The sequence below is a fragment of the Trachymyrmex septentrionalis genome, unplaced genomic scaffold (assembly GCF_001594115.1).
Source record: "Trachymyrmex septentrionalis isolate Tsep2-gDNA-1 unplaced genomic scaffold, Tsep1.0 scaffold114, whole genome shotgun sequence".
Classification (NCBI taxonomy): domain Eukaryota; kingdom Metazoa; phylum Arthropoda; class Insecta; order Hymenoptera; family Formicidae; genus Trachymyrmex; species Trachymyrmex septentrionalis.
The window spans coordinates 502,777-522,981 of record NW_017304269.1 but is presented as its reverse complement, the minus strand read 5'-3'; the positions used below and the strand labels follow the sequence as shown (position 1 = coordinate 522,981).

General features: G+C 32.3%; 1 protein-coding gene across 4 annotated transcripts; it reads right to left on the bottom strand.

Moving 5' to 3' along the window:
* Positions 1 to 1,831: 1,831 nt before the first annotated feature.
* LOC108753633 (dedicator of cytokinesis protein 9) lies at positions 1,832 to 15,479 on the bottom strand. Of its 4 annotated transcripts, none has more exons than XM_018495405.1 (29): positions 14,946 to 15,125; positions 14,548 to 14,664; positions 13,578 to 13,756; positions 13,410 to 13,479; positions 12,681 to 13,121; positions 12,034 to 12,522; positions 11,327 to 11,493; positions 11,022 to 11,183; positions 10,840 to 10,919; positions 10,274 to 10,527; positions 9,950 to 10,191; positions 9,720 to 9,825; positions 9,257 to 9,628; positions 8,936 to 9,130; positions 8,607 to 8,753; positions 8,340 to 8,526; positions 8,220 to 8,258; positions 7,690 to 7,868; positions 7,329 to 7,540; positions 6,841 to 7,248; positions 6,395 to 6,695; positions 6,146 to 6,305; positions 5,833 to 5,993; positions 5,364 to 5,693; positions 5,115 to 5,256; positions 4,757 to 5,019; positions 4,266 to 4,623; positions 2,724 to 3,015; positions 1,832 to 2,628 (listed from the first exon to the last, which is right to left on the bottom strand). In XM_018495405.1, exons 1-29 carry the CDS (start codon positions 15,123 to 15,125, stop codon positions 2,394 to 2,396), a joined length of 6,468 nt encoding a protein of 2,155 aa, XP_018350907.1. In that variant the 3' UTR covers positions 1,832 to 2,393. The 4 variants fall into 4 exon arrangements, with proteins under 4 accessions (XP_018350907.1, XP_018350917.1, XP_018350927.1 ...); XM_018495415.1 differs by having other exon boundaries at positions 1,833 to 2,628; positions 9,726 to 9,825; positions 14,946 to 15,479; XM_018495425.1 differs by lacking the exon at positions 8,220 to 8,258 and having other exon boundaries at positions 1,833 to 2,628; positions 14,946 to 15,479.
* Positions 15,480 to 20,205: the final 4,726 nt, after the last annotated feature.

Genomic DNA, 20,205 nt, shown 5'->3' with positions numbered 1-20,205 from the left:
CGATTTTAAGGGAATGGAAACGAGGTTTAATCGAAAAATCTCGATTTTCATTTTTCCGGCAAAAACAGGACTTTCTATCTATTCCAAAGAAAGTCGTATTTTTCGCCGGAATTTATCCAATTTTAACGGGAAAGTAGGTTTGGTCGAAAAATCTTAATTTTCTTAAAAAAAATCGAGATATTTTTAAAAATCAATCCAAAATAAATTCTGACACTTTTAATTTTAATGTGCAATCGCAAGTGTATTTTAATATTTATGTTAATATTACAGAATTATAAAGTAATTATGATAATTAAAGAGAGGAGTCGTATATATTTATACATCTTTCATATATAATAATATACATTATACTTATACTTTCAAATTTTAGTTTTTCATTTAAAATAGATTGCCATAAATTCTATATAAATTTTCGTGGTATACTAAAAAAATCTCGCAAGTATTGATTAAAAACACAGCGTTAGGTATTATAATTAAACAAACTTTTTTTCAGGACTTTTATGTTTGTGCATGTCCAATTATGAAAAAAAGGAACATTTAAACCATTACTTTTGAAATATATTAAAAAATTTCTATGCATTACTGTGTATATTAGTAATATTTATTGTTAAAGTTACTAATATTCGCATCAATTTTTCGCTGTTTATATAATTAATGAATTTACACATACATACTTTTTCGCTTTTTTTTCTGTTCTTCCTCTCTCATCGCGCGCACGCATGCTTCTCCTTCTGTCTCACAATTTATAAATATTTATGGGCGGCATTCATAAACCGGTCTTATTTTAAGATCATCTTAAATAACATATTGAGATGCTAAAACATTTCTGATTGATGCTAGAGTGACCAAATTGTTGGGATATTGCAGATCGATATAAATTTTCGAATTTACTAAATGGAGTTAAAAATCCTTTTACAGGATTAAAGTAAACGCAAAATTGGAAAGTGGACTTTATATTAAAATCGAAAAAAAAGTTAAAAAATTAGACTCGGTAAACAAAGCAATAATTGTATCTAGCAGTAAGTGTTCAATCTTGCAAGAGATGGCGTTGTAATATGTTAGATAAGGACAAATGTATGTGTTTGACAGAACGATAATGTAAGAAATGAACTAAACATGTCACTATTATCGACTTTTTTTATTCAGAATTTAAAAAATCTGTACTATCAATATCGATCAAGTTTGGCAGTTACTCCAGCATCCCTTATCAGCCCCTCTAAAATATAAACAAATTGTCATTTAATTCTCTATAAGTTTCAATAATTGGCATAGAAACTTAATCTGTACGAATTTATCTTTGTACTAACTATATAGTGCGCAAACGCATACATAACGTTTATATAACTGCTGGATAAAAAATGGTCGACAATCTATAGCGTTAAAAGACTTAATACTTTCCATTATTTCGATTATTATTTCTAAAACAGCCGACTACACACAGCACTTATACGCACAAAAAATCAAACAAGTATAATATATATGTATAAATATCAATTTTTACAGTGTCTAAATACGTATTTAAGAAATCATCTATACATATTATAATCACATTAGGTAAAAAAGTTTATCCGTATATTCAGTGCTTACAGATTAAATTTAAATTTATTATGTTAATGATAAGATAAATGGTAATTAAAGTCCGCTTGTTTGTTAGATATTATATAAATAACATTAAATAAGATGTCAATAGAATATGACAAGAAAAATTTAATTGAAACATTAATCTTATCCATTTTTCAAGTACTATAAGCGGATAATCTTTTTCTTAGATTACAGTTCTTTTTCCCCAAGGATAAAAGAATGAAGTTAAAAATCATTCTAAAGTTGATATATGGACATCGAATATAAATGCCTTATAAACTAACATTATTCATAGTGAAAGAACTGAGGTGTACACTGAAGTGTATCAGTATACTTATATATATATACTCGTCATAGATACACTATATAAATGCCCCGATATATGAAATTATTCTACTAGCTGAATTGTCGAATTATAACATTAACATTGCAAGTTTAATAAGTAAAAGCGGTTCTGCCATCGACTTTTTCGAAAATTTTGTATAATTACAAATCGGCTATAACTTATTCTTACAATCGTATTCCCTACAATCCGGACTTTTCTAGACATTCATAAATGCCTCGTCTAAAAGATCTGGCAGTGATCAGAGTCCTCTTCAGTAGGCCAGTGCAAAAGTTACAAAATTGATACAAATACTTGATCATAGATCGATAAATGACACGTCAATGAAAAGAATAAAAATATAAAATGTTAATATTTATAGTATAAATATTTCGTAAACTTATGTATACGTAAGAATCTTAGATATATTATGCTAAAAAGTTGTAAATAAATCTGAGGTCTGTAGGATAAACATTCTAAGATTATTGACTTAGGCTGTACTGGTGTGACTGTTAGCACCGCTGATAGTGCTAAAGAGAGCAGTGCTATTGCGTTTGAAGCTTCCTACTTGCTCGTCTAACCATATTGGTTCCCCAAACAAAGATGACAAACTCTGACACAGTTTCTGATAATTCTCACGCAGCACTTCTTGATATTCATGTTGGTCCGGTGTGATTAGTTTACTATTAATTTGTAATGCTGTGTAACATATCTTAACAAATTCCCTGAAATCGCAAGAAAACTTGTAAGTGATTACAATATCATGCATATGAAAAATTACTAAAGAGGTAATTAATTATAAAGTGACAAAAATATATACCTAAAGACATCTTTCAACTCTTCTACTTTATCATCGGGATATTGCGGAGATAGCGCGGGATCCAGAAATGCGGAGGCATAAGCTAAAGGACCGGCGTTCACTGTTACGCAAATGCTACCTTGGAGACGTAACTGCAATTTCTTTACGTCCGTTGGTCCGATCAAAGCCACATCTTCCAATTCCTGAACACGTTGCCTCATCTCATCCAAAGCGACTTCGATAGGGCTGAGCTCCACAATCCGTTTCTCGGCAATTCCAATGCGCTTTTTCACATATGGAAAAGCATATAGTGCTACGAAAATAATAAACATAAATTTCCAAATATCTTTCTCAATAAAACAAAATCTTAGATAACATAGATCTGCAAAATTCAATTTTTTGTGCTATTTGGAAAAGAAAAGTAGTTGCTATAGTTTTTGATGCGCTGAATCCGAATCCGTGAGTAAAATTGTTCTATTACGTCAGACTTTTGAAAAAAATAAGGTTCAAACATCTGAAAAATGCGTTTTTGGCATTGAAAATTCGTAGCTGACAAACCTGATGTGCGAGATATTTCGAAAAATGTCAAAATTAATGTAATTAGACATTGTACTTTGATATAAAAATATCGAATCTTTTACAGCCAGTGTCAAACCTCTGGTTTGAACCTCTAGTTGCACAATGTCAAGTATAATAAAACGATTGTCTCATAATTTCAGGCAAAATATTGTTGCTCTAAAAAAAACTCAGATTCACACAATAAGGCGTCCAGCCGGTTCCGTGTTTAATATTTATTTAAGAACTTCAAGACGAAATTACAATCTTTTATCTTAACAACTTATCGTAAATCGTAATCGTCCTCCTTCCATAGAACAACCTCTCGAACAAAAACCGTTCAAGCTCAAAAAAAAAAAAAAAAAAAAAAAAAAAAAAAAAAAAAAAACTATACAATTACATTTATACAGCAAGTTTACATATCACCTAAATATATACTAGAAGCAATAGGTTTCCTGAGACACTCATTTCCTGAATCACTCATTCTATTAAATACATTTCCTACAATGTCATTGTGAATAATAAAAACTAGAAATTTAGAACAAGGTTAATGAGAGTCTAACGCTGATGTACGAGCGAAGAGTTAGGACATGTAGATAATACTCAAGTATTGACGGTGTAGTCTTCATTTATTATATCGAACGTTTCGGCTCACTTTTGAATCATCTTCAGCGAAAAATAGACTGTAATACTACGTTGAAAGTAAGTCACTCGCCTAAAACTGAAACAGTAATTTATGTATTAATTGAAAACTATTTTCAATATGACTGACCGGTTTGGGTGACTTTCTTGCAATTATTTCATGTAAAAAAGCTGCTAATGGATATAATGGACTGTCCAAAGATGAAGTTATAATCCGAATTGTAAATAATAAATTGATGTGATAAAACATTTTTACTTACGGATTCGGATTCAGCGCATTAAAAACAATAGGAAACTATTATTCTTTTCCAAGTAGCAAAAATCAAACCTGTGTAATCAAATAATTTATTTGACATTTGACTGTACTTGTGAGAATAGTCCTACGTTTCCATTGTTCCTCCGGACTGCCTCTCGCTTTGCCCTCCTTAGTGAACGGTGTCTCGAACATGAAGCAGGATACGTTGTGATTCTGCTCAAACTCTGTCTGTAGTACCTCTAACTCGATCTTTTCAAAGTACGGTGTGACATGCGTTACCTGAATATACGCTACCTTAGGATCCAACTCACTTACGTCAACCGGTACAGAATCCATTATCATCTTAACATTCTCAGATCCGAACTTTTCGCTATACAAACGCAATAAACGTTCCGATATCTCAGATAATGATGTTACTTTGGGTTCCTTATAGATATATTCTTGACAATTTTCTTCTTCGAAGTATGCCTAAATAATAATACATGTATCAATTTTATCTTGTATGGTATATTTCTTAATTATAAACCGAGACATTATAATTTTGTATTAGAGTATTTTTCTGTGAAAAATATATACTCTGCCGATGATGTATGTGTCTTACCATGCCAAAGAATGCTACTCTGTAGAACCTTCCGAGCAATCTCTTTCCAGTTCGCGTTACCTCCACAATTTTATTACAAGCTTGTGCCAAATGTGAGTAGCAATTAGCTAAAGCTTCATAATTTCTCTTCTTTTCATATATAGGAACTATTAAGCGATACAAATGCCCAAGCAATTCGAAACGCTCGGCTTTCTCTAACGTGTCGGCACAAACCTCTAATTGTTCAAGAAGTAAACTTTCGTTATAATGGATATCTTGAATGCCTGAAACAAGATTAACATCTCTAACATCTGTTCTCAAACATGTCATCACAATAAAAATGTAATAAACACAGATATGACAAACACACAAATCTCACCAGCATCGAGTTTGAGATTGCGTTCATCCTTTGATATGTTCACAGAAATTTGATCGAAAGCTTCTGCGCCCCACAGATGAACTTTCCTCAATTTCAGATATTCAGCCATTAGTGCTGCGATATGTAGTTGACAACAAGCAGCCTTAAGAATGATAAATGTATGTTAAATTATGAAAGAGCCTCGTGCAATATATTTTTATATACATGTAAATGTATATTTTTCTCGAAATAATTAATAAAAGCAGGTACCTCGGAGAAATTTCCGTCCCTGGCATGATTCCTAGCCATAGTTTCCAACCAGGTATGCCTCAATTCGGGTGTGCTGGCATAAGAATTGGCCAAACTATGTTGCAAATCGACTAGCATCTCAGGATCGTTATTATGCTCCCGCATTTGCGCGGTTGCCATTAAAACCGTTCGTATTCTTTTGTTGAGATCCTTCACTTCAACTGGAAAACCTGTGCCTTTCATAACTTTATCAGAGGAAGCATAGCTGTTAATTAAAGACAGCGATTCTTGAAATCGCGAATTGTTCAAACTGATTACGTTCCCCAGCATTTGAGAGACTGAAATTATAACCTAGAACAAATATACGATACAATATGTTTTAAAGTTTGTATAATTCGGTTAAATAATAATTATAATAATTATTATTATATAGATACATCGCATTAAATAAATTCAATTCGGAATTGTGCTCTAAACAAGAGTACTGTACCTGCAAGTGCACTCTAGTCAATCCCTTCCGACTAGTAAACTCAAAATTACTTCGCATGAGCAAATATAGCAAAGCGCAAGACTCCTGTCGTATGGAACTCAGCTTGCTGTTACAGCAACGCAACAGCTCATAACACAAGCGTCCGCAAAGCATAGCATTGCCTACAGGGAAAAAAATATGTTCAAGCTTTGTGCATGTTTTACATGTGATTATTATACATATATGCTTTCTATCATCGACCAATTATGTATTCTCGTTCATTCTCGTTCTTTATAAATAAAACAACTTTTGAAGTTCAAGAATTAACAATTACCTTTAAAAAGCGCGATAGAATAGTTATTTAAGAAAGCTCGAAGTCCAGCGAAAACATGACGTAATAAAGTTTCGGACTGACCAACTTGAAGGAATGATAAATAAATGTTAAAAAATTTTTGCATGACTGCATTGTCGCCTTCATTTGCCAAGAGAACATCCTACAAAAAATGAGACGTATTGATGATCGTTTATACAATTTATATGTAAAATTAAGGAAGTAAAAATTTTATGATAGAATTATAATTACTTTAAAATGGATACAGAAGAGACCCAAGCAATCTAACGCAATTAGGCCTACTTCCGTTGCCATATTTGCCTCCAATAGAGCTTGATACACTTTGTCGCTATCATTTTCAATTAGATTCTCTCTAGTAACTGTATTATGAGGTTGCAACGTGCTGGTAGCGGGATTTTCAGTGGTAAAGTCTGGTGGCGCCATTCTGGCAGGTAAAGTCATTGCTTTGACAGTGCGAGGTTTCCCAGCATTATTCGCAATATTCGCGGCTATTTGTCTCTTACCAATATATTTAAAATGATACAAACTCATCCTAAAAATAGACGAAAGATCACATAAAAGTTAGGAATGAATGTAGATGCATCAATACATATAATAATGAATAAACCAATATTGATGTATTTTTCTTAAAATAGATAATATTTTTTACTATTTTTTATACTATTAGTGCCACTTACTCAATCACTGTAAAGAAGCTTAGTATTTCTGTATCATTGCATTGTTGCCACCAGGCAATCACTTGATGATCACCCAGATACTTGACAATGAATAGAAAACAAAGTAGTATATCCTTCACTTCGGAAGGCTGCAATTTATCGCATCTAGGCGATGATTGCGTCACGCTCAAAGTACGCGAATGTCTCTTTCTTTCGTTCATTCCATTTTCCGGCAATTCTCTAACAATGGTGGTCTCTTGGGAAACGTTAGATTGGGATGCACCAGACACCGTCGATGTATCGGACTCAACACTGGTGCAAGAATATCCATTTACCAATCCTTGACCCGCAATAGCGGCAAAATAAGCGGAATCCCGCAGATGCATAGACGATCTTATAGGCGATTGAGTATCCAAGTGAAGTGTTAATCTGTATAACATCGAAACTTCTCTTTGACTTACAATTAATTATAAATTATTATATCATTTTATTAATACATCGACGTATACCTGTGAATGGACTTAGGTGTACTCGCAGACGTAGAACTAGCAATGGTATCTTTCGTTGTTAGAAATGAACTACTGGTCGATACTCTGTTAGAACCGTTCTGTTTGATTTCTACCTTGATTTCATTCTCCTCTACTGACTGCAGTCGATGCAAATTCTCTAATACAATGCCAAGCCACGGTATATAAATCGATGCTATTCTGCTCAGTTGACCCTGAATAATAGAGATTCACAAACATGAAGTACATATAGATTAGTATAAATTATGAAAAGAAACAAGATCTTTAATTTATTTCAACAATGCAATTCCTTAAAGACCACGCTAATGCTTGTAATCATAAACGAAATATTAAAAAGTCATACTTTATTTTGATATCTATCGTCCAACTCATGTTTTGCCATTAGATCCCGTAAGGTACCAATGGCGACCTTACGGATCTGCACAATTTCATTAAGAGAGGTCTTGACTTCTTGCATCAAAAGACCAGCCAGGAAGTGGTGTTTGCAAAATTCCTCCGTAAGGCAATATTCATTCATTAGATCTGTCATCAAATAAGTATTTTTAATATATATTAAGTCTAATTGTGTGTAATATAACTGAAATAATAATATATTATAAGTATAAAATGTAGACAAATGAAAAAAATATATAAAATTTTCAGTGCAGAATTCTATAAAATAATAACAAGTAACATGTATATTTATCGATCTGATTCAATCTTTAAATCAATGGTGCTTTTAAACTGACTAAAATCATAACTAATTTTAACTAACTACAAATTATAATCAGCATTAGCTAAATATTGCTAAAAGAGAAAATACATAATGCATATATGTTATAAACAAGAACGTACGTATAACCCACATATTTAGAAATATAATTATAAACATACCCTCACATTCTGGTTCACTCTCAGTGTCATTGTCAGAATCTTTTGAGCACGCGAATAATTAAGTTACAATAAATTAGTTAATTTTCATCGTAATTCTCGTATGTATCGATGATACCTTACCTCTAGAAGCAAAGCGTGACTGCATCATCGGCAAATTGAAGGATACATAGTGCTCATGAGAACAGATAATTTGTAAAAAGGTGAACTTGAAATCGTGCAACGTGCGTTGATCGCCAGGCGAAAAGTTGTCCAGATAAGAATTGACGAGACGAAACACGAAGCCACGATCCATGAAAGTGAGACATCGCTGTGTCAAGATAATCAAAATCAAAATGGTAAAAAAATATGTATACATTGTATTATATTTCATAATATTATAATATATACCTTCAAAAATTGTGCGAGACTTTTATTCAATTCATGTGTCTCCACTGGCATTTCTCGATACTTGGTCATTAAATATGGCATAATTACGTCTAATAACATTTTGATCTTCTCGTGGTAATCTTTTGAAAATCGTTCATTTCTATGCATCTAAGAAAAAGTAAATTACTTGTTCAATTAATTTTTATGAAACAAAATTGATAATTTATTTTGATAAAACACTTCGAAAAATAAACTAATATTTAATTATAAATAATCTTATAATCAATGTTAATAAATCGTTATTAGATTCAAGATCTTAAAATATCCTCAAAGAGCTAAAAAAAACTTACCTTTATCCTGCCAGTACTCAGCAGATATTGCGCCATACTTTTTATCATTATTTCAAAAAAGAAGCTTGAGTGATGCATGAACTTATTCACCACCAGAAAATCGGTATTACTCGGTTGCAGCAAAATTGGCAAGTGCTTCGCCAATTGTTCGTGAACCGTGACGTTATCACTTCGTAGAGGAAGCACAAACACAAACTGAAATCAAAGAACTAGGATAAAGTCAGACCAATCGAAAAGTAAATTAAATTTTCAAAATTCTAAAGATATCAAGAGCTAGAATTGGAAATTGGATATTTATCACAGACATATTCTAGATTCTACCTTGATGTACGCTTGTAGAATTTCCTTACGTCCAGCTTCATGCACCATATTAATAAAATGTATCAAGACTCTAATCACGTACAATCCGACCTCTTGACTGCTATTGCATGTTAGCAACACGAAGAGTTGATTCAATATAGTTGGAAGAAACGTGATAACAGTGACTAGTTGAACTGCATGCGCTGCTTTCAGGATTTTACATGTTTCTGAATCTGAGGGCATCGTTGAAGGTTTTGTGTCCAAAATACGTTCAGCATGAACGAATAGATTATGCAGATGAAGGTCCCGTGTAAATACTGTCGAAATTAATTGAAAAGATGCCGTGAAGATTGGTCGTTGAGAATCAATCCAAGTAATATCCGGTCCTGCGTTCTGCAAAAATATATAAAAATCACCATCCTCTCTTATATCAAGCTTTTTAACTAATTATTAATTTATATATAAAACTAATAATTGATCTTACTCTTACCCCTTTCCCTAATCCAAGGGGTTGTATAGAAAGATACCCCAAAGGCAAATGCGTTGCTACGGGCAATACTTGGATATTCGATTCTACATCCACGTTCAGTCTGTATAACACATATATAAATTAAAAAAATTTTTTTTCTGCTACTCGAATGTTATAAGATACTGTAAAATATGATAGCAATTTAAATTCTCATCAATTATTCAATTATTAGTCTATCACCTCACCTTCCTTTGTGCAGTAAAGGTGCCCATGCATAACCGACACAGTTTTCAACGCCGTTCTCTTTCTTTTTATTCATATCACAACTTATGTGATAAAAGGAAAATAACATATGATGTTTCGCGTGCAGTTTCGTAGGTAACTTAATCTTGATTTCTTCATACCAAGAAGGCACTGCGTTATGATGTAACACTGCGCACGATGCTCGTAGGCACAATAACGGCGAACCCGGTCTTCCATAAATTAACTATTAGAAGTAATAAAAAGAAAATAAAGCCTATTTTAATTCTTTAACATCTAAGTAAATTACCTTTCTTTTTATTACTTACTCGTAAAGGTTTGGCGTCTTCGCTGTCGTCGTCACGGAGCTCCACAATGCATGCTATGTTCCTAGCGCGGGTAAACATCTTCTGACTGTCAAAGTTGAGTGTCTGCGGGTACACATACAGATGATTGATATACGTTGTATACGGATGTACATCCCTCTCAGAAGTGCTCTCGAATTCGGCAACCTCGATTGTCGGCTCCACCGTTGGTGGTATTGGAAATGGCTTTAGCAGCGCTAGGCAAGTCGACAATGTATCTAGAAATCGTATTTTATGTATCGTATACCTGGAATCGTTCGAAACTATTGACTATAATTTCTTTTTTCACACTAATGTAAGAATGATTATTAAAAATCGTCTAACTTATTACAAAAATAAATAAATTATGTAAAATTAAATTACAAAAAGTATTGTTCTTGCATAATACTGCATCTTTAAATCATTGCCTTTCCAAAGTCGAGATAAATGTATTTTTAGTTTTAAAATATTCGAAAACATTATTACTGATATTTATTGTATAAATTTAAAAAAATGAAATTTTTGTAATAATATATTACTCGATTACGCACTTTCAGGAATGTCCGTGATAGGTTCTATTTTAATTTTTAGCCAGGCAGGTATCACAGTCAATTTACTAAGCTTCTCAGGCCTGTAAGTAAAATTTTGCTAATATAATAATTAATAATATATGCATATTATACTCTATATTGCATAAATTTTTGAATTACATTAATTTATTATTAATACATACTTTCTATACTCAGAAAGAAGTTTTAGCAGCTCCTCATCTTTTATTCTATTACCTTCCTGCCTATATATCGCTGGGAAATCTGAAGATGTATCTAGTTCGTTGCTATACAGTCTAAACAGTGGCCTCGCAGTCCACGCAAAAGGCATTCTATAGTTTCCCAGTCTAAAAAAAGGATCGCGATCATCATGCACAATTAAGGTTATATATAATTTTAGATAATATAATCTTGTTAATTAAGCATTCTCTTAAAACATTTACTCGATTATATATTCTATGCAAAAAAAGTATCTGCTTTATAATTTTACCTTTGGCAACATGCTCGGACTTGTTTGTGCACCTTCAAGCCCAATCTTGGATCCTTGGTAGCTCTTAAATATGGTTCTGAAGTCTGATATATGTTTCCTTGAAGCAATTTATCTATCCTTACAACGAGAAATATATCTGGATGAGGATTACTAATGTTGAATATAGCCTGTAATAGTAATCACGTTCTTGTATATTTTTTCTAAATTCTTATTCTACTAATAAATAACAATAAATTATTAAGTTTTTATCTTGATTTATATCCTCTTTAGAGGTGGATATGTAACTGAAATCTAATAAATGGAACAATATCCTAAAATGTCAAATTACTGAAATTTAAGAGGAGATTCAGGTTTAGAAGCTTGATTTTTAGGCTATTTTCATGAATTTTTTCTAAAAAATTCGTAAGGTTTATTCAAATCAAGGTTTCTCCTACATATTAGTATATATTTCAAGTATCTTTCAAAAGACGTGCGGTAATGTCTTGAAATCTCAAATTACTGAAATTTAAGACATGCAACAATGTCCCAAAAAGTATAAGCTTTTTGAAAATATTTTTTGAAAATTGCGGTAATTTGACATTTCGGAATATTGTCTTAGTTTTCAGTTTTCGGGATTATGGTTTTTCGATCCTTTGCATGTCCACCACTTCTTTAAAATCATATTCTCTTTCATTTTTTTTCATATAATGTATAAATAATAATCATGCCTGTTTCGGATATTTTATCCAGTCTGAAGGAATATTTTTTAATTCCCCAGGAAGAGTAACATCCTCTGTTTCTGTTGTAATTCCTGTGGGACCAAGTTCCTTCACCATATCTCGTACTATTTCATGATTAACGTCGAAGTGAAAATTCTCCGTGAGTTTTCTGCCATTCCTCGCGTCAAAAAGGCTCAACACTGTATGATAAGGTTCCACTTGACAAAGAGATTCCTTTTCGTCGATAGGTGCTTGCAGTCTAAATTTAAGACTTTCGCACTTGACGAGAATCCTGTGTCCGAACTGCTCCTTGTAAGGATCCACATTATCGGCAGATTGTCCTATATGCGTTTTAGCATGTGGCATGTAAGGATACACACTGAACAGTCTTTTTCTGTTCTCTCTCCTTGCTAAAGCAATGCTAGTGTCAGTCTCTCTAGAATATTTTATTAGTTGCGGATTCATGCTCTGCTCGAGACCTTTCAGTGTGCCATAAACCTAAGTACATATATAGAGTCCATTTTAATATATGTATATGTCCACAGTCCAACATGTATCTTTTATCTTGTTATAAAACTATCTTTGGATGCATTTTCACTTAAAAGATTAAAACTTAATAACAAAATTGGGATAACTTTGCAATATGATTATTCTACCTGCATGGGTTGCGGCGATGGCGGAGGTGTATTACAGGTTCTTTCTAGCGATGCAGCACGCTTTTCCTCTTGTTGTTTATAATGTTGTAAGACGGAACTGACTTTCAATATCCAATCTTGCATATCGGCTTCGTTATCAGCAGCTAAAGTATAAGACTTGTGAGTGTCACTCATCCGTAGTTCAAAACAAAATCTCCCGCGCTTTGGATTTCTAACAACTTCCGTACAAAAGTCCATCACTATTGTTAGTTTCGCTTCGCCCTTTCTCTCATCTTTGAAAAATTCGAGTATATAAGTGCCGTCAACCTCCTGTCTGAGATGACAGAAACGTCTCTTGAACGATTTCGAGCCAATATGAGCAAACATTCTATCCGTACTACCAATCTCAGGACCTTTCATTAAGTAACCTTCTTTCGTTATACCATCGTTTTTTGTTAAGTCCTACGAAAAGATTCACAAACATACTTAGCCCTAAATATGAACAAGTATAGTAATATAAATCATATTGAACAATTCTAGACTGGTATTCTTAGTAAATTCTTATATTTAAGACTGTTTTAGGTATAATATTATGAATTACTTAGAGAAGTCGCATCTCAAGATATACTTGAGATGATCTTAAAATAGAATGCTTTATGAATATTGATCCTAAATTTTAAAGCTCTAAACTGTCACCGTTATTATAATACAATTGCACATATAAATCTTGTAGAGTTAAAATGGCATTACCTCGTCTACTTGATCCACCTCGGTATCAATTTCATATACTTCGTCTTTCAGATCATCTGATTTCAATATTCTGGAAATTTATTAAATAATAGCAATAATAATAATTTATACAAAATAACGAATGGCTTTCAACAAATTTAATTAATTTCAAGCGTTGAACTTACGTACTTTGGTAATTCGAGATAAGCCCCACTATATGCTGCATATTTATAATGTACAAGATTCCAGTTAGACACATAACTGGATAAACACTCCTTTGTTAAAAGATTCTCCACTCCTTCCTCACATTCCGTAATATGTTGTGCTGTTGGTACCACACTGCGATATCTCCTTGGCAAAACCACTTGCTAAAAAACACATATTTAACAATCATAATTATGTATTTAATGTATCAAATACATTTAATAATTATATAATATTTAATATTTAATGATTATAATTATTTGTTATCTCAAAAAGTAAAATTTTCAACAAAATCTTTTTATTTTATTTATATAGAATTAAATTAAAAACATTAATTGTATTCTTTATGTATGTTTTAAAATCTTATTTTATATCTTATTACTATCCTTCTTTTATTCTTATTATTGTCCTTCGTTTATCTATGTATAAATAACATGCTAATATACACAGTTAAACTGCCAAACGAAAAAATATGAATTTAGAATCTCCAAACAAAATTCTTAAGCTACAGAAGGAATGAATAATATCGAAATCATTTATTATAGATTTATCTCCTTTACTACGTTATAATAATCAAAATGTAATTATTAAATGTTCATTCAAAATTATGATCTCTACAATCTCCAGCCTTAAGACAAGCATTATATCTATTGATAAGAAAACAAGTGACCGATATTATGTGTTTATATAAATGAAAAGAGCTCTGTTTAAAATGTTAACAAAAGCCTATTGATAACCTTTGATACAAAACAAAGATATTTCAATATTTTTCATTCCTACAGTTCTATAAATAAAGAAGAATCAATCTCTTGAACAAAGCATTTGCGAGCAAAGCTCGATTGACTTCTTTTTGCTCTCTTTCAAAGGAAAACTTCTTTTATTTTGAGGTCCTAAATTCATATTTTAAATTTGGTTTAACATCCTATAAATAAGCAGAACAAAAATGAAAACTTACAGAAATATCATCTTGGGGGTACAGCAGCAATTCTCTCTGAGGATCATTTTGCAACAGCGTCTTATTCTTTAGCACAAAATTCTCAAAATCAATGGGTTCAACTAAGTGTGGTTTATTCTGCAAAAAAAAAACACATGAATTTTAAAAGATACAGAATTTCACGAGAAAATTTTGAAACATTTCTTTAGCCTTAATTCCGAAATTATTTAATAAAAAAAATTCTACGATGTAGAACGACCAAAAAAGTTACAAAATTTGGATACTCAGGCTACGATTGTTTACATCTCGGGTTTATTAGTTAGTATAACGGGCAGCTTGACGTGCTAAACCTCGAGTAACATTCCGGCGAGGCACGTACTCGAATTCGGACGATAAGCAGACGAGATAAATAGTCTCACCTGCACTGTGCTCTCGCGAACGACCTGGGATACGGTTTCCCGCAGCTGCGCCGCCATACCGGGTTTCCCCAAGCCGCGGGTGAACTTTCTCTCGCTCATCCTCGCGAACGTCGAGCGACGCAGATTCACCCCCGAGTCAATAATGTCTGATGTCGCCACGCCGGTCGCATTAGACCGCATCGGTCACCGTGCCCGGACTTGCCGGGGAGTGACTGGGAACATATCATACAATCGCTTCAGCCACCTCGTCACAATCAGTCACAATTGATCAAGATCGCACGACCAACTCCCGTCTCGTCGGCCATCACCAGTGACACCAGTGACACCAATGACACCAATGTCACCAATCGCGTTCCGTCCCCGCCGCTCCGCGTTGACGACGGGTCGTCGGTTCTTTTTTCTTCTCTTCTCTCTCTTTCTCCCTCTCGCTCTTTTTCTGTCTGTTAATAAAAGTCAAAGCTTGCCCGGACTTTTTGCTAAAGAGCCGCTCTTATCTCGTACTGATCGATACGACGCAGAAAACTGGAGCGCATCAAGGTAAATTTGAATTTATAATATTATAAACTATGGAAATGATTAGGCGTGTGGAACAAAATAGCATTTTCCCGCGTATTTTCTATACGGTGGGGGAGATTAATGGCGGATTGACCGACTGAGATTTTCGTTGTCGCGACTCGCCTAAATCACAATATACATATTATAGCAGTATACTGCATGCATTATATACGAACCAAATATCGATTTATTATCTGCAAAAAGTGAACGTATATTAGTATGTACCTTCAGAAAAGTGGACCTTGCTATGTAGTTTACATTTAGTTTGTCAGAGGGCAGTAGTGCGCGGCAGCATGTGGCGTTGCAAGCGTTAGTTGCGACGCTCGAGTCAGCTCTTTTTCCGATCTTTCTTTTTCTCTCTCTCTTTCTCTCTCTCTCTCTCTCTCTCTCTCTCTTTCGGATGTTATGGCGTTTTACGTGCGGACCTTCTGCATTTTACCTCCCTGTAGACTAGCGCATCAATGTCTATTTTCGAAATATGAGAACTACGTACCACATCCTCTTTTGTGACACGCCGATAAAATCGCAATGGACGTGGTGCGTGTCCGAGCTACATCACATTTATAAATATTTATTATTATTTATTTTTTGAAATATTATATAAATATTTGAAATGCATTTTATATAAGCTCTATTTGAAAACAATATTAAAACATAGACTAAATATTTTATATATAACATATTTAAGTGAAAAACTAAAAATATTTATTTATACTTATCATAATTAATAACAACTTACTTGAATTATAACATTTTATTAAGTATTTTTCTAACATTTGTTACAATATGTACGATAAATATTTCGTGACATTTATAATAATTATATATTTATAATCTATTATGTTGAGTAAGCACAAAAATATTTTATTAATTTTATCAATATTTTTATTAATATTTTATCAATTTTATTGTGTGCTGTTTAGACTGCTAATCAGATTTTAATAATGTACCAAATGTTTTATGATATTCATGTTAAATAAAAAATGATAATTTTATCCAAGAGACATACAGGTATGTATCTCTCTCTCATTTAAATAATTATTCTTTTAAGTATTTTACTGTGAGAGTTTTATTGTGAGAGTTTCTTAAGATAGTTGAATTCTTTTTTCAAATTGTTCATTAAAATTATACGTAACAGCGTCATACTTTTATTTACTTTTATTTATTCATTTCATTTTCATTTATGAAAGCTTCACAAATTTCATTAGTTGATCTTATATGAATTGTAACTCAACGTAACTCTATAAAGTCTGATGCAGAATTGAAAACCACAGCAATAGAGAATATTAGATTTCAACCTATCTGAAATTGTATACACCAAAATATCGCGATTTCTGATAAGTTGAAATTTGTTATTCCCTGTTTTTATTGTCTGTGATTTGCAATTGTGTCTCAGGTTTAGACCATCTCTTTTTCGTAAAGAATAAGTCATTCCTTATCCAAGTGGAAATAATCGTTCCGCGGAAACAGCAATGGATGGTATCCAATGATGTGTCAAGATTGTAAATTATTCATGACCGAGACGAATGAGTTAATAAGCTGTAGTACGAGTCCAGGTCGGGGCAGAAATGAATGATCGTAAATGTAAATCAGCCGGAGTTACGGATACTCAGCTTCATAACACGAAAGGGGCGCGGTGGCAGTATCCAACCGCACCAGCCATTCCACATTGTCCATCTCTCTTCGCGGCATTCCTCTTTTACGCTTTCCGCTTCTGTAAATATATTTATCCTGAAATCCGCGCGTATCATTCTCCTGTGAGCGAGCCACGTATCCCAGCTGAAAGTTGGTGCGCGATTCGCGAGTATTAAATTCCGTAAAGATCACATCACAGTCTCTTCGGTTGCTCGTATCAGATTTCTGGCAGACTTATTGATTTATAGTGATAACAAAGAATGAATATTATTTTCCGCAAAAAAAGAAGAATGATTATGAAATAGAAAGAGAGACTGTGAAATTTTAATAAAAACAGTTGCATTAAAATAATTTTGATATTGTGATAATTCCTTCAAAGATGTAACTTATAATCGTTGCAATTCTTAATGGTTGTATTATCTATTAACTACTCAGACAGGATAGAACATTTGTGATAAATATTTATTATTTTATTGTTATATTTATTATTTTATTATTTATATTTACAAAACGCCACGGTAGAATTATTAAATTTAAACATATTTTTTTTCATCTTGACTAAAGGATAATATAAGTATTAATTTTCGATATTATTTTCATGAATTAAAATATATTTATCGTAGGAGAGGAAAAGTAAGCCCAATTGTTAATTTGAAACAATTTTCTGAAAATTTGTTGTAATTTTGTAATTTTGCAAATCAGATCTTTATTGATCTCATCCTATTTATATGTTTTATATATGGTTATTTGAATAATTTCTGTTCTCGTAAAACAGTGACTGTTTTCATAGTAATACCGTAGAATGTAAGTGCATTACATGTTTCCTATTACGTGAACCATATTGCGCCCGGTTGAAGTTATTGGGAATAAAAAGAACAAATGCCATATCCAATGAATTCAGTGCCGATAGCCGCGAATATTGAGCCAATAAAGGATCTACTCTAAAGTAGCGAGGTTTTATATTTCTTTCAGGAGATTTTGTCACAAAGTGAACGCGCCACTATTTCATATACAGCCGCTTAATTTGTCTAATAGTTTTTATTTCCTTTGCAAACTACCAAACTTTTTCTCATGAAAATTATTTCATATAAGAGTAAAATTCTCGGTAAATGAAGTTGCAAACGACTCGAGCAAGTTGTCTAAAGTATTTATACTTTAAGGATCAAAATATATCTAGGGAAGAAAGTAATCCTGAATTAACTGAGATAAGTGACTACAATTGTCAAATTGTTATAATTGTATTATTTGTTTTTAAATAATTAGAAATTTTATCAGTTTGTTAAATAGATAAAAAATATAGGTATATATGTAAATTTATTCGATTGAAAGAGTAGTATGAAATACAAAGGGATCTATGTTTAAATGAGAAATAAGCTTCACCGATCGGAAGGTAGTCCCGTGTATATTCCCCAGGTATATTCCCGTGTTTCATTGTATTTTTCCGCTTTGACTACCACAGAAACGGTTTCTACATTATTTTCTTGCTTCCGCCATGACGGCCGCTCTGAGCGAAAAACTTTCCGGAAGTCAAACCAACTCATGCTATCTCGATTTAACTCGAAAAACATAAAAGCTCATTCAACTTGTTAACTTCGTGGAAGTTATTTTCGCCAAATTACGATTTAAGTGTAAAAAGTCGAGTGGCGACTGAACCTCTTTTGTCCTTCGCGTTTTACATTACTTATTATAATAAATATAGCGGATTTGATTGAATCGTCAAAGGAAATATGCATTTAGCGCATTATGTTCTTCTTCGCGGTTTTACTTCATTCTTCTTTCATTAAGCTAGATCTAAACTGGATGATTAAGTCAAGTTTAATTGTGGTATAATAAAAATTATTATTTTTACAAAAAAGTAAGAAAAGGCGCCGAGTGTATATCTGCTCCTTGAAAAAAAAAATGACTTTTTATTCCAAATCTATTCCAAACCAACTTTCCAAACTATCACAATAATAATTTGAAAAAATATGTGAAATCTTTAAATTGCGCCAATTATAAACAGAAAATACATTTCATTGAAACATTAATGTTGTATAACTACTTTTAAGCAATAAAACTCAAGTGGTCCTATTTTTTCTTCTTAAAAAATAATAATCATTTTTAATTTTTTTCAGCTAATAAAATCAAAATAATAATTAAATAAAAATGAAATCCAAATGCTAACATCTTTATACCTATACCGAACTATCAAAGTTACAGTAATCCAAGTATGTGTATTTATATTAAAATTTTTTATTTCAATTAAATATTCTTATTTTCATATATTTTTTATTACTCACTATAGGAAATTTGATAAAGATCCGACTAAAATAAAAGAAATAAATTATACGTATATGGAGAATGGAGGATGAATCGTCCTCGAGATGAAAGCCTAATCTGGAGGATGAAAGGGCTAATCCCTCAAGCTATCCGAAAATTTGCCTGTTTGTTCCTCAATCTTTATTCACGAGTTTTCGTGATGACAGCCAATCGTGTTTAGGCAAACGAACCTTCTCAACTTGGAACGAGTATATCACTCTGCATCTTCTCCACTGACAGAAAAGATTGTTGATGGATTGCGAGATGGAGGAGAGCAAAACGATTAAGTAAGTTGTTGTAAGTTTGTGTTCTCTATTTGCGAAAGTGGATGAATTTGCTAAATCCAAGAAAAAAGCTCAATTATTTGAAATAATTAGAACGTTGAACTTAAGTTACTTAATATGTCTGTAGACAATATTAAATAATAAAATTCAAAAATATTTATCGTTAAAGTAAAAATTCTATTTACAATTCGATGCATTTAGTAATTTTAAATTGCAAGACTTTATTTATGCAATTTCTTTTTCTTCTCTTTTTTTTTTTACAAAGATGGCTAATCACTCGTTCTTGCAATAAGTTGGAATATGTGATAAATCTGATAAAATAAAATTTTTGAGCATTTATTCATAATTAGTAGCACTATGAATGTATAAATCAAATACTATAGGAATTCTAGATGAGTCGAACATTGCATACAATTACAACTTTCAATTAATATAATATTGCATAATTTACACAGTATTAAACGTCTTTAATGACGTCTGAATGTTCA